Source organism: Procambarus clarkii, chromosome 21 (assembly GCF_040958095.1).
Source record: "Procambarus clarkii isolate CNS0578487 chromosome 21, FALCON_Pclarkii_2.0, whole genome shotgun sequence".
Classification (NCBI taxonomy): domain Eukaryota; kingdom Metazoa; phylum Arthropoda; class Malacostraca; order Decapoda; family Cambaridae; genus Procambarus; species Procambarus clarkii.
The window spans coordinates 27,800,343-27,813,540 of NC_091170.1; the positions used below are offsets into that span (position 1 = coordinate 27,800,343).

At 41.0% G+C, this 13,198-nt stretch overlaps 2 protein-coding genes across 2 annotated transcripts in view; one reads left to right on the forward strand and one right to left on the reverse strand.

The window, feature by feature from the left end:
- The window catches only part of LOC123748238 (uncharacterized), a 121,943-nt gene that overhangs the window by 43,402 nt on the left and 65,343 nt on the right, over positions 1-13,198 (reverse strand). The gene's annotated exons all lie outside the window — the stretch shown is intronic.
- The window catches only part of LOC138367224 (mucin-21-like), a 75,883-nt gene that overhangs the window by 4,294 nt on the left and 58,391 nt on the right, over positions 1-13,198 (forward strand). Inside the window, exon 3 of the mRNA XM_069328630.1 lies at positions 2,639-2,840. Within this exon, the coding sequence (XP_069184731.1) occupies positions 2,639-2,840 (202 nt within the window). The remainder of the gene's footprint in view (positions 1-2,638; positions 2,841-13,198) is intronic.

Below are 13,198 nucleotides of genomic sequence, written 5' to 3' on the forward strand. Positions count from 1 at the left end.
AATTATATATTCTGGAATTCTACCTCGGGCTCAACTGCGGCTGTCAACCCTATTGTTGTCAGCCCTACTGTTGTCAGCCTATCGTGGTCAGCCTTTCTGTTGTCAGTAAACTTAAATAATTTTAAATAATGTTGTAGAAGATAATACGATGAAACGCCTGCTTGTTCTGTTATTACTAAAGTATAATATATACAAACCGGAGGAATGGTATTCCTCTCCACTTTGCCCAGTTCCTACCTTCAGTACAGGGCAAGTGAAAGGGTGGAGCTGCTTCTTTGAGAGAAAGGCAGAAACCATGAAACTCATTGGACTGACACATTGCTACAGCTTCGATATCCAATTGGGTCGGAAACCCTTGGCTAAGGGTACAAATGTTTACTTACGATCCTAAATGAGCTTGGCGATTGTGTTACACAAATTGTATTATGAAGAGAGAATGCCTGGGATTAAGTTTACACAGGAACAATAAATTATTTTTAAATGGTTATTTTTCCTATATAAACTTAATCGCTGTGCAAACTCACTCAATAATACAGTAATTTTATACGCTTTCAAATTTGCACGCATCAATAAATATATAGATACAATTAATCATTCAACAATGCAAAGGGATTTATTCACCGAGAGGTGTATACATATTGAGAATATATCTTACTGTAAATACACTGAATATTTATTTTAGTGTAAATACACTGAAAGTTTATTTTTAGCGTAAATAATATATAGTGTAAATAAAGAGAGCACAGAAATATGCATGAGAGTGTGAACATTTGGGGTGTTCGGAGGTTTGAACAAGAGTGCTACGTGTTTCTGAAGGTCAGTGAAGGGGGCGAGGAAGCGGTGGTTACACAACATGAAACACTTAGCGTTCGTAAAATCGGAATAAACAAGTTGGAAATATTGTCAGTAAAGTGACAAGAGTCAGACATTGAATTAGAATCTTTGCCTCGTCAAAACATGACTTAAAATTTCCTTAAAAAAAGTAAGGCAAAAATTAGTAGTTTATCGCAAAAAAAAAGAGAATCCCCATTTAATCGAAAAATAAGCACATACACAAAACTTACCGAACAAAGCATATAAGAGAAATATGAAATATAAGTACCGTTGTATAAAGTTGATAACCAAACACTCAACTTTAATTCAGCTGAATATATTGTTTGCGCCCCCCAGTGTCTCAACAATAATCTTTACATTAACAAAGACATTTCTTTGGGCACAATAGCGTGTGGCTGCTCGATATGTTTGAGTGCCTTCGTATGTTTTGTTTAACATCGCTTTTAGACTTTTGTTTTCATGCAAAGAATGCCCAAGTCAGGTGTATAAATATTCTGGCTCTATGTGTGAGAGAGAGAGAGAGAGAGAGAGAGAGAGAGAGAGAGAGAGAGAGAGAGAGAGAGAGAGAGAGAGAGAGAGAGAGAGAGAGAGAGAGAGAGAGAGAGAGAGAGTGTGTATGTGAAGGCTGGATGCGTGTTGGTCACTATCAACTAGCATCAACTCTTGTGTTCCCTTCGGGACGTAACTGCATCAAAAGGCTATCAGAACCTGTCTCTCGCTTCCTCCCTCGTCCTCTAAATATTTTTTCCCCCTTATTTTTGAACCAATATTACAACATATGTGAACACGTACATATACGGGCTCGCCATAGCCCGTGCTGCTTGGAACTTTGTTCCAGGTAGCGAATCATAAACAACAATAAACAAGTGAACACCTAATTCAATACATTTGTTAAAAAGAGACTTATTTTCTCAGCTGATTATAGACGACGTAAATCGTCTTCATTCATTTTTCCCAAACAAAGAAATGTTTTTGAAGGTAGTGGTCCACTATTAGCGTTAAGTAGCGAAAAGAAAATCTTAGTAACAAAAAAACTTAAAAAAAACAAGAAAGCCAAAAAAGTTAATGTTAACTAAAAAAAAAAATAGACATATCATTCTACTAACAGAAGACAAAATTAGTGTGAACACTAGAGTCGAGCAATCTGAGTTATTCAACTCGAGTCTCATTCTAGCTATTTGAATAGATCCAGAGATGAGGAAGTCTAGTCTAAACAAAAAACTGAAGTCAATTCCGTGAAATCTCTGATGAATTTGGAGGGTTCATAGCTTCGAAGTGATCTCGTATTGCAACTGACGTAAATGGCCTTCCTCTAAGGAAAGAGATCTGAGATCAAAGAGCAAATTAAGTCTTTGTTTTAAACGGTTGCAGTAGTGATAATAATGGAGAAACTTACTGCAATGCCGTAGTGCTTAAATGAAGGAGAATGATAGACATAATATTTATTTTTTTAATATTGTATGAAGTACCGTGAGATAAGATATAGGTTACATCCGAAAATTTATTTTTTAATAGACGTAAACATAAATTGGGTCTTTCATTAACCTTCAGTGATATAAATGATAAACATAAATTGAGAGTTTGTCAGTGGCGCAGTATGTAACAGAATGCTCCGAAGTTCCTTAAGAATAGTTTAACTTGTGCGACCAAATTAAGAAAATTATGTATTTAATTTCATTAGGGATTGAGGCAATTTTACCAACGTTAAAATTTTGATCAACGGAATAGAGCAGAGCACAACACACTAGAGCCAAGCACAGCACATTAGAGTTGATCACATAGTTACAGTCTCATAAACCTGTAGAATATTGAATGTTCGTCAACACAAAAGAGTTCACACTGCCGCTTCCACAGCCTCTACTACAACTATCCGCACTACCAACATCCCCACCAGTGTCTTCACTGCCACTTCCACTAGTGTCTCCACCACCACAGTGCCTCCACAACCATCTAAACCACCCCCACTAGTGTCTCCAACAACACCAGTATCTGAACCACTACTGCCAGTAATGTCTCCAACACAATGAATCTAAGAGTCAGAATAGTAGAGCAATAACGCAAGAGGTAGAGGCAGGCCAGTGGTCTGGGCACCCTAAACAAGACCACACATCCGTGTCGTCACTGTTAGGTGAGCGGAGAGAGGTAAACTCCACCCGAGGGACCAGTTCTGCCACAGGGAAGATACTACATTATCATAACCAGATTTCTTGGCCTTAAACTGCTCACTCGAGTCAGGAACAGCCGTAAAAGTCACTCAGTAACTTGACACCGAGGCTTTAACCACACAATTATTTGCCTACAATTTTCAATTCGTTCCATTTTACACACACACACACACACACACACACACACACACACACACACACACACACACACACACACACACACACCACACACACACACATACAGGGGGCCTGATAGCTGAGAGGACAGCACTCTGGTCTCAATCCTAGGGTCCGGGTTCGATCCATGGTGATGACAGAAACAAAATGGGCAGAGTTTCTTTAACCCTGATGCCCTTGTTACCCAGCAATAAATACGTACCTGGGAGTTAGACAGCTGTTACAGGCTGCTTGTTGGGTGTGTGTTTATTAGTTTTAGACGTTTCTAACAGTTGATTGATTGACAGTTGAGAGGCGGGCGAAAGAGCAGAGCTCAACCCCGGCAAGCACAACTAGGTGAATACAACTAGGTGAATATACACACACACACACACACACACACAGAAGAAGCTAAAAAAAGGTCGATCAAAGATAGGAGACAATTATAAGACAATTATAAGAAGCAGAACAGTGACGCCGGTTAAAAAAACATACTGGAGATGCTGCTGACCGTGGGACCAGCCAGACAGTGACTGGAGCAGCAGAGAGTCACCTTCTTCATGGAGACTAGTAACTTCCTGGTCACCTTCGTCCTCTCCACAACTATGACCATCACGTTCAAATGATTAACATTATAGTCACTGTCACTTTCATCCCGGCCCCCTCCCCCCTTCCTCCTTAACAATCACCACGACCATCGCTAGACTCGTTTGTGTCCCAAACTGCAACAAGACACGGAATAGCATTATTATCAGCAAAATTATAATTTACAGCAGAAAAGAAGAAGTTCTCGTTCTCTCTGTCTCTCCCTCTCTCTCTCTCTCTCTCTCTCTCTCTCTCTCTCGCTCTCTGAATCTTCTCTACTTTTCTTGCCTTCTTAGCACTTTATCCATCTTACTTACTTTACCACACGCGTGCATCTGTGTCAGGAAAAGATGGCACGTCCTCAAGTGGCTTCCGTGACAATATTGGATAAAACATTTTCACTTACAGCTGCGTACACGTGTCTTTCATTCTGGAGGAGACTCGTCTGATTGTGGTGGCGTGGGTTGAACTTCGGCTCTTTGCTCCCGCTTCTCAACCATCAATCAAGTGTGTGTGTGTGTGTGTGTGTGTGTGTGTGTGTGTGTGTGTGTGTGTGTGTGTGTGTGTGTGTGTGTGTGTGTGTGTGTGTGTGTGTGTGTGTGTGAGTGCGCGTGTGTGTGTGTGTGTGTGTGTGTGTGTGTGTGTGTGTGTGTGTGTGTGTGTGTGTGTGTGTGTGTGTGTGTGTGTGTGTGTGTGTGTGTGTGTTTAAGTGTTCTAACATTACATTTTTATAAGGTAATTGTTACTTGTTTATACATAAGTTTCTTGTAGATAACAAATATTGACCCGTCAGCTGTTTTAAATTTTATTTAAAACGTTTTTTAGTGGTGGATGGAATAAAACTTCAGTTTAGCTTAGGAAGAGGCATAACTTAAGAAAACGTTAACGAAACACTGCCTCTGTTAGGCAATATCCGTCCAGAGGCTTTTAGCTTGAGTATATATGATATCTATTGTAAACGTTTTCGAACGATCAAAAACCATTTACTTGTGAGACGGGGATGGCTTCCCTGGAGAGTTACCCTAAGGCTATCCAGCAGCTGTAACCTTAAGTATAACGAACACGGGCTTCAATTATTTGAGACATTGAGTAACGAGCTTGCAAAGGTTTCAGTGAAAAAAGTATTGTTTAGTCGTTGGTGATCTCTCTCTCTCTCTCTCTCTCTCTCTCTCTCTCTCTCTCTCTCTCTCTCTCTCTCTCTCTCTCTCTCTCTCTCTCTCTCTCTCTCTCTCTCTCTCTCTGTCTCTCTCTCTCTCCCTTGTCTTCTTCTCAACACCAAATAATTCTTAACTGATCCCCATCTAGTCTTCCACCGCTCCTGTAATTTCACCCATCCCTACGCCTTGCTTTCTTGAAGAGCTTCCTTTTCACGGTGTTTAAGCACGATAGTTCAGGGTATTTAGCGCTGTGCCAAGCTCAGTCCTTCCTGCAGGACGGCAGGCTTTATTACCTGCCTGGAAATGGAGGTGGTAAGAAATTGTTTGTGAATAAGCTAATGGGTTCAAGGAAGAAATAGACGGGGAGGAGGACGGGTAAAAAAGGAAAGAGGAGAACGGATACGAAGGAGAGAGAGAGAAGCTAAGAGAAAGAAAAGGCACACCATACAAACACACACACTTTACGATTTCATTACCTGTAGACATGGCATAAATCACAACATAAATTCACCGCCATACTCTCTACGTACGCGTCTCTGACTTCCACTTCTCAGCATCACCAGCCTCCACTTCACTTGAGACATAACTGGACCTAAGTCATTTATGTAACTACCGAGGAGCTCCTCATACGAGGCTACTAGGAGTCCAGGAACTACAATCGACTTGAGAATGGTCCAGGACGGACCGAAACGTCGTCGTCCCTTCACCTTCTAGTGTCTGGTCTGGTCAACAGTCCAGCAACTAATGAGAAGATTCCTCATATTTGTTACTTCTTCAACATTAAATTCCGAGTTGATTACTTTTATTCTTTTATTTTTATTCCGTGTTATATGGAATGTGAGCATTATGTTTTTGTTTGAAAAAATAAAAGATGTGTTTTATTACACTAACATACTAATTATCATTGGTTTGTCTATATCTCCCTTCTCACTTTATTGGCTCCTCTTTCTTTCTCTCTCTCTCCCTCTCTCTTTCTCTCTCTCTCTCTCTCTCTCTCTCTCTCTCTCTCTCTCTCTCTCTCTCTCTCTCTCTCTCTCTCTCTCTCTCTCTCTCTCTCTCTCTCTCTGTTCATCAACAAGCTGTGATAAAGGTAGCAAATTTAATGACCCTTTTATTCTTTTACATACAAGACTGTCAATTATTTTTCTTCATTAAGTAATTCATCTAATCAATTTAAGTTATGTGCTTCTCTTACACAGCATGCTTTCTTGTTGGCCTATTCATCCTGTTGTTCATCAATATTAGTTTTCTCTCTATTTTGGAAAATTTCATTAGAATCATACACGTTGTTTTCATTTGTATATTTCTTGTGTCGTTCAGTGACATGTGGTACATTTTCCAGTTCTTTCTCTGTTGACCGGTTCTGAAACAAAAAAGTGAGAGCATTCCTTGCTGCATTTCTTAGAACGTTTCCTACTTTGTTGTATGAATTGTGATGAAGCGGGTGTCCATATTGGGTTACATACTCAGGAGTTGGTCCAACACGAAGGTTGTACATAACATTAGCAAATTTCCTTCGTTCAAGTCCACACTTTTGCCAGTTTAGGTAGCATATGTTACCTACATTATTCTCGTTACGGGTCTGGATGCCAGTGATTCTTATAGCTCTTTAAAGCTCTTTATTATGATATAGAGAATTTGCAACGCATTACAATATAGAAGCAATTCAGGAAGCACCTTGGGAATGTAGCATTTTAATAAAGATACAAATAAATAATATTAATACAAATATTATTACTGATAATAATAAATAGCTTTGTTTATCATTTATTTTCTGGTGAGAATATCTAACTTCCAAGTGACACACAAGTTTAAAAATAATCTGAGTTTAGGACTAATCTTCTTGATTTATTTTAACTAAATTCAAACTAATTTAAAAAAGCGTCAAACAGTTTATAATGAATGTTTCTAGTTTTAAAAGTTAAAATTGCTTTAAAATTATCTTAATGTTAAGCTGTAATGGAAATTTGTATTCATAGAGTGTCATATATGCTTGCCATCCCTCGCAGGCAAATGGAAAAACGTATTGGTTTTCGTTCTTATGTAACAGACACAGTTTCGCCTATTTATTTAGGCCGGTTCTATTTTTTTTTAATTTTGGGAATGCTCAAAAATGCATAAGTATTTTAGGGCTGCAGAAGTTGACGGTGGAGGCAAAGGAGAGAGAGAGAGAGAGAGAGAGAGAGAGAGAGAGAGAGAGAGAGAGAGAGAGAGAGAGAGAGAGAGAGAGAGAGAGAGAGAGAGAGAGAGAGAGAGAGAGACTTAGAGAAAGAAACAAAGACAGAGACAAAGATACAGAGAAAGAGACAACATGAATCTTACAAGCTGAGATAGATAAAGAAACTTGAACTCAAGAGAACGTGGTAAAGGAAGCGTTATCGCTCTTCTCCAGAGAGGGGGAATGTCTAGAAAGGCAACACAGAAGGAATGACATAAGGAAGATGAATGAAAGGGAGGAGGCCAGTGAGGCAGGGAAGGAAGAAGTGCTCAGAGTCTCTCCCCTGGAGCTGGTAATAGGGAAACTTTTGTAAAGTATAAACAAGCGACGTCCTTGTGGCAACTCTGGCAATATATGTGCAAAATTATGTCACTGTATCAGCGCGCCTCACACGGGGGACTCACAGACACGCCCCTCGCCCTGGATGGGAAGGCCAAGACACGCCCACTCTTTGGCTACGACGACAAAGAGGCGCCCACGCCACAGAATGCAATCTCTAGATAAGGAGCCGGTCGGCCGAGCGGACAACACGCTGGGCTTGTGATCCTGTGGTTCTGGGTTCGATCCCAGGCGCCGGCGAGAAACAATGGGCAGAGTTTCTTTCACCCTATGCCCCTGTTACCTAGCAGTAAAATAGGTACCTGGGTGTTAGTCAGCTGTCACGGGCTGCTTCCTGGGGGTGGAGGCCTGGTCGAGGACCGGGCCGCGGGGACACTAAAAGCCCCGAAATCATCTCAAGATAACCTCAAGATAACGCCCACACTGCAGCGGGAATCTCAAGAAATGCCCACACCCCACGAGGGTATCTGTAGACATGTCCCCACCCTAAGGGGAATCTTTAGATGTGTGTGTGTGTGTGTGTGTGTGTGTGTGTGTGTGTGTGTGTGTGTGTGTGTTTGTGTGAGTGATGCAGTTGGCTACGAAGCCTCAATGGTGTTTGTGTTTTGACGTGTCGACGTGTGCGTCGCTCCAAAAGTGCTCCAGACGCACATGAGGCCTCCAGGGCCTTGCGTCTTGTCGTGTTGCGTCATAATGGGACCAAGTTCTCTCTCTGTCTTCAATAATTACCGCCACTGCATCTTCCTGACCCAGTTTAGTTCCTCATTACAAACTTTGTAATTTTTGCTGCCCATAACACCGTTTCTTTTCTTAACTAATTCGGTCGTTGAAAAGTTTCGGACAGAATGTGAGGTGATTTGTCTGCGTTCGTCACCTTGTTCGAGTGTTAGTCTCTCTCTCTCTCTCTCTCTCTCTCTCTCTCTCTCTCTCTCTCTCTCTCTCTCTCTCTCTCTCTCTCTTTCTCTCGACGTGACGAGGATAGTTTACCAGGATGTACCTTTCGAGATTCTTCCTTCTTATCGTTTTCGTTGATGGAGTTGCTTTGCTTACCAAGGTTTTGCTGTACCTGAATCTTCCTCGTTATCCTTCTTGTTGTCTTCATCAGCGGTCATCGCGTCTTCATATGGCCTAGTCCCCTGTCATCAGGCTATGCACGTGTAGCTGTGCCTCACCATAAAATGTGCATCCATAATTTTCTTCTCACTGTGCAATTCAAACCCCCCATTAATTAGAAATGTTTATTATTCTATATTTTTGGTTTATGTATTGTTATACTTAGGGTAGGTTTGATATACCTTAGAAGTTGAAAAAGTCCGTGGGAAGAATTGTGAGGGAGAAATAGATAAATGGCAAAATATTTTATATCACCCAGTAGTGTGGTGGTGTGTTCGAAAGGCAACACTGCCGTCTGGGTACAGAGAAAGAGAGAAAGAGCGATAACGCTTCCTTTGCCACGTTCTCTTGAGTTAAAGTTTCTCTATATCCTTCAGCCTGTCTGTTTTATGCTGTCTCTTTCTCTTTCGCTGTCTCTTTGTCTCTGTCTTTGTTTCTTACTCTAAGATTCTGTCTCACTCATTCTCTCTCTCTCTCTATCTCTTTCTCTCTCTCTCTCTCTCTCTATCTCTTTCTCTCTCTCTCTCTCTCTCTCTCTCTCTCTCTCTCTCTCTCTCTCTCTCTCTCTCTCTCTCTCTCTCTCTCTGTCTCTCTCTCATGCTTTCTGAATCAACAAGTTGAACAATATCACACATTACCTCGACTTTAAACAAACCCAATACATTTTTCCTTTGTTTAAAAATTACAAAACATTTTTAATTATTGTTATTTTTATTTATACTCGAGGGTATAACTCAGTAGAGAATTTTCCCCCACTGCAATTCCAATAAAAAGTTTTAATTAATTACCTATATGAACTAAAAGCTCTCGTATGACTTTTCATGCCTAACTCACAGACAAAAATGTTATATAAATATATGTAACTCGAGAGTTCATTTAAATATATTCATTTTTTCATCGATCAGATAAATGGCTGTTAGTATCGGAATTAGACACAGTTATTTACCGGAATGTGACCTCACCGGAAACAGTTAGTGTTTATATATATATATATATATATATATATATATATATATATATATATATATATATATATATAAAGTAATTTTGAGGCCAGAAAGAAAATAATTTTTTGGAATGGAGTGGACTTGAACTCGCGCTCTGGTGATTCCCATACGCCTGCTTTTACCGACTCTGCTACTGTGGTACAAAAGTCGACTCACCCAGAACTCTACTACGGTCTCTGGAGGCCCTGAACCGGAGCCCAACCAGGCTTCTAAAGTCGACCCAACCATTATTACGCTATTACCGTAGGTCAGAGTGTGGTCGAGTTGACTGTTTTTCTGGTCGAAGTCCAGAAAATTTATAACTGAATTAAAAGGACTGAAAAAGAGGAAATGTTACTAATGGATAACAAATGCAGGACAGTAAATGGTTAAAAGCGAGAGACACAGGAGCCACAGAAAAGCCAAAAATACACGTTCAACTCACAAAGTTTCAAAATTAGATGATATGCTATATGTCGTGCAGTAGGTAATATATTATTCAACTGAGATCGTGAATAACTGAAGCTCAAAAACTGTAAGCACAAATAACAGAGTGCAACAGAATAGTGAAAAACAAATAGAGAGAGAGAGATGGGGGGAAGAGGAAATAAGAACTTGGAAAGCGGAGGAGGATGAGATGAAAGAGAAAGATGAAGAGAGGAAGTAGGCAGCGGTGTGGGGTAAGAAAGTGGAGACGACTTTAGGGGGAGAGTCAACGGCTTCTACAAGGATTGTGGGAGGCTCTTGGACGACTCGCTGAAGCATTTGTGCCCAGTTGAGCCTGAGTGGCTGTTGGCGACTTGAGTGTGTGTGTGTGTGTCTGTGTGTACTTACATAGTTACTTAGTTACACTTATCTAGTTTTGCTGGCGGGAGTGGAGCTTCGATTCTTTGGTCCCGCCTCTCAACCATCAGTCAACTGGTGAACAGGTTCATGAGCCAATTGGGCTCTATCATATCTATATTTGACCCTGTATGGAGTGTCCCATCACTTCCTAATGCATCCCTTTGTTATCTAATCCGTCACAGCAAAAAGAATTTATAATATGTGAGGATCAGCAAACTTTTCTTAGTCAGACAGGATTTACACTTTCTAAACCCCTGCTGGTGTACTGTGATGAAGTTTGAGCGGTAAAGTTTTTCTTTCAGACTTTCCCTATTAGTTTTAGCATCTCTTTTGCATGATATGAGAAACACTGGTCTTTGGCTTTTGGTTATCTGCTCTCACTTCGCTCGAGACATGTAATGGTTAGGTCTGCTTCAGTAGTATTGTAGGGGGGGAAAAGGGGTGCAAAGAAGTGAACATTTGACATGTGAGATCCTTGAGAATGTCTCTCACCTCCTAGTAATCTATGATCTGAGAAGGTGAGAGCTTAAGAGAGAGAAAAATATATGCTTAATGGAAAAATTACTATTCACAGGTTTAATTTTGTCCGTAGTACTAGACAGGACTTTTCCTCTGGGGTGTGTTTCGTGTAGGTATCGTGGAGCGGTCACGACAGGGCGATGACAGTAGACTTAATGGTCCACAGGACACCGGACAACGATCCTCTAGCCGCGTACACTAGTAGACTCAAGACCCTTTTAAGAGGGTGTCTTCGTTAATAATTTCTAGGGAAAAAGAGGAGTAGGAGGAGGAAAGGAAACTAACAGGGAGAAAGTGCCTAGTCATTACGACATTAGAGCACTTGCAAGGGATTAGGATAAAGATTTTGGATGGGTCGCGGGGAAGGAAGTGACCCTCAGCCTTGACGTAGAAGATATATACAGCACCCGGGGCAGCCATGTGGGTCTCCTACGTGCTCTCGTATATTGTCTTCACTCACCCGTTTAATGTTTGTTACTATTTTATTTTATTTGAGACTTTACTTCACAAAATGAATTATGTATACGAACATACACGTATAAGTACGTGCGTGCACGTGTACTAACACGTACATGTACATGGATTATAAACACGTACAAACATATATATATATACATATACACAAACATATACATATGGCAATAGGCTTTTTATATTACAAGTGATTAAAGAAGTGGCCCACAACAGTCTCTGTACAAGGCAATTTAACTCTGCATTTTCATATCACCCCTGGCTGCCATGTTTCTCTGACTGTAAGCTTTGTTTTCCCCTTTTTATCCATCTTCTCTTTGGTGGATAAAAACATTATCCACCAAACTCGGAAGACAGACATCCTGTGTCTGCCTTCCATGTCTCTAACACCTCACGTCTAGACTATTCAGCACTCGGGGCTGCCACAAGCCTTAATGTATCCCTGATAATTGTGGCAGGTGGATGATCCCACGAATTCCTCCTTTTTTCTATTTCTTTCTCGCCTCCAGTGCCTGCTCGGGTAATATTAGCTCGTCGGTTGCGGTAGTACAAACGGTTTTCAATGTTTTCATAATAATTACAGGTATATTTACGATCTTACTAGCAATCCTTTTTTTTTCCACAGCAATTATGGAAGAACAGAAAATTAGACCATCAACATGTTATAAGTAATACCTAACAATATTGGGGATTTTCGAAACAATTGATAGTCTTCAAAATCTCCCCAGAGGAACTATCTGCATAATGATTAGGGAAGTGGGCTTACAGGATGTAACTTACAGGATGGCAATTTGTCCTGTATTAAGATCCATTAGTAATAAAAAGACTTCAGGTATAAACCTGCACTTGTAGCTTATTGACGTATTGTGATATATTTTCTAAAATTTCTGATAAAAATGTATGTGTGTGTGTGTGCGTACTCACCTAGCTGTGTTAACCTAGTTGTGCTTGCGAAGATTGAGCACTGGCTCTTTGGTCCCGCCTCTCAACCGTCAATCAACTGGTGTACAGATTCCGGAGCCTACTGGGCTTTATCGTATCAACATTTGAAACTGCGTATGGAATCTGCCTCCACCACATCCCTGCCTTTCCTCTTGTTCCTGTGTGTGTGTGTGTGTGTGTGTGTGTGTGTGTGTGTGTGTGTGTGTGTGTGTGTGTGTGTGTGTGTGTGTGTGTGTGTGTGTGTGTGTGTACCCCTCATAGGCCTATAACGGGAAGGAACAACAGTTGGAAGCACTCCCTTATCTGCAGGGACACGCAAGACAGTAGTGCCGTTAAACAGCGGCCCCAACAGAGACCGTGCTGCTGGTTATTCATCACCCAGTGTGAGTCAAGCTTGAGGTCGTCCCAGGGATCCATTTAACTCAAGTGGACGATGATCTGTTGAAGACATCTGTGCTCCTGAGTATGGATAAGCTTCCCCTTACTCATCCAACCACTTGGGTTGGACGGTAGAGCGACGGTCTCGCTTTATGCAGGTCGGCGTTCAATCCGCGACCATCCAAGTGGTTGGGCACCATTCCTTACCCCCCCTCCAAACGTCCCATCCCAATTCCTTATCCTGACCCCTTCCAAGTGCTACACAGGCGCTTTCCCCTGATAGTTTCATTCCATTCCTCTTACTCATATTCTTGAGTGAGCTCCATATTACTCATTTTGTTGAGAATGAATAAACTCCATATTGTTTATGTTGCTCGGTAGAGTTTAACACTTTATTACTCATATTAAGTACTGATACACTTTATTACTCACGAGGTTGTGTCGATTCACACTGTATTACTCATGCACTCACACAAACAATACTTCTAA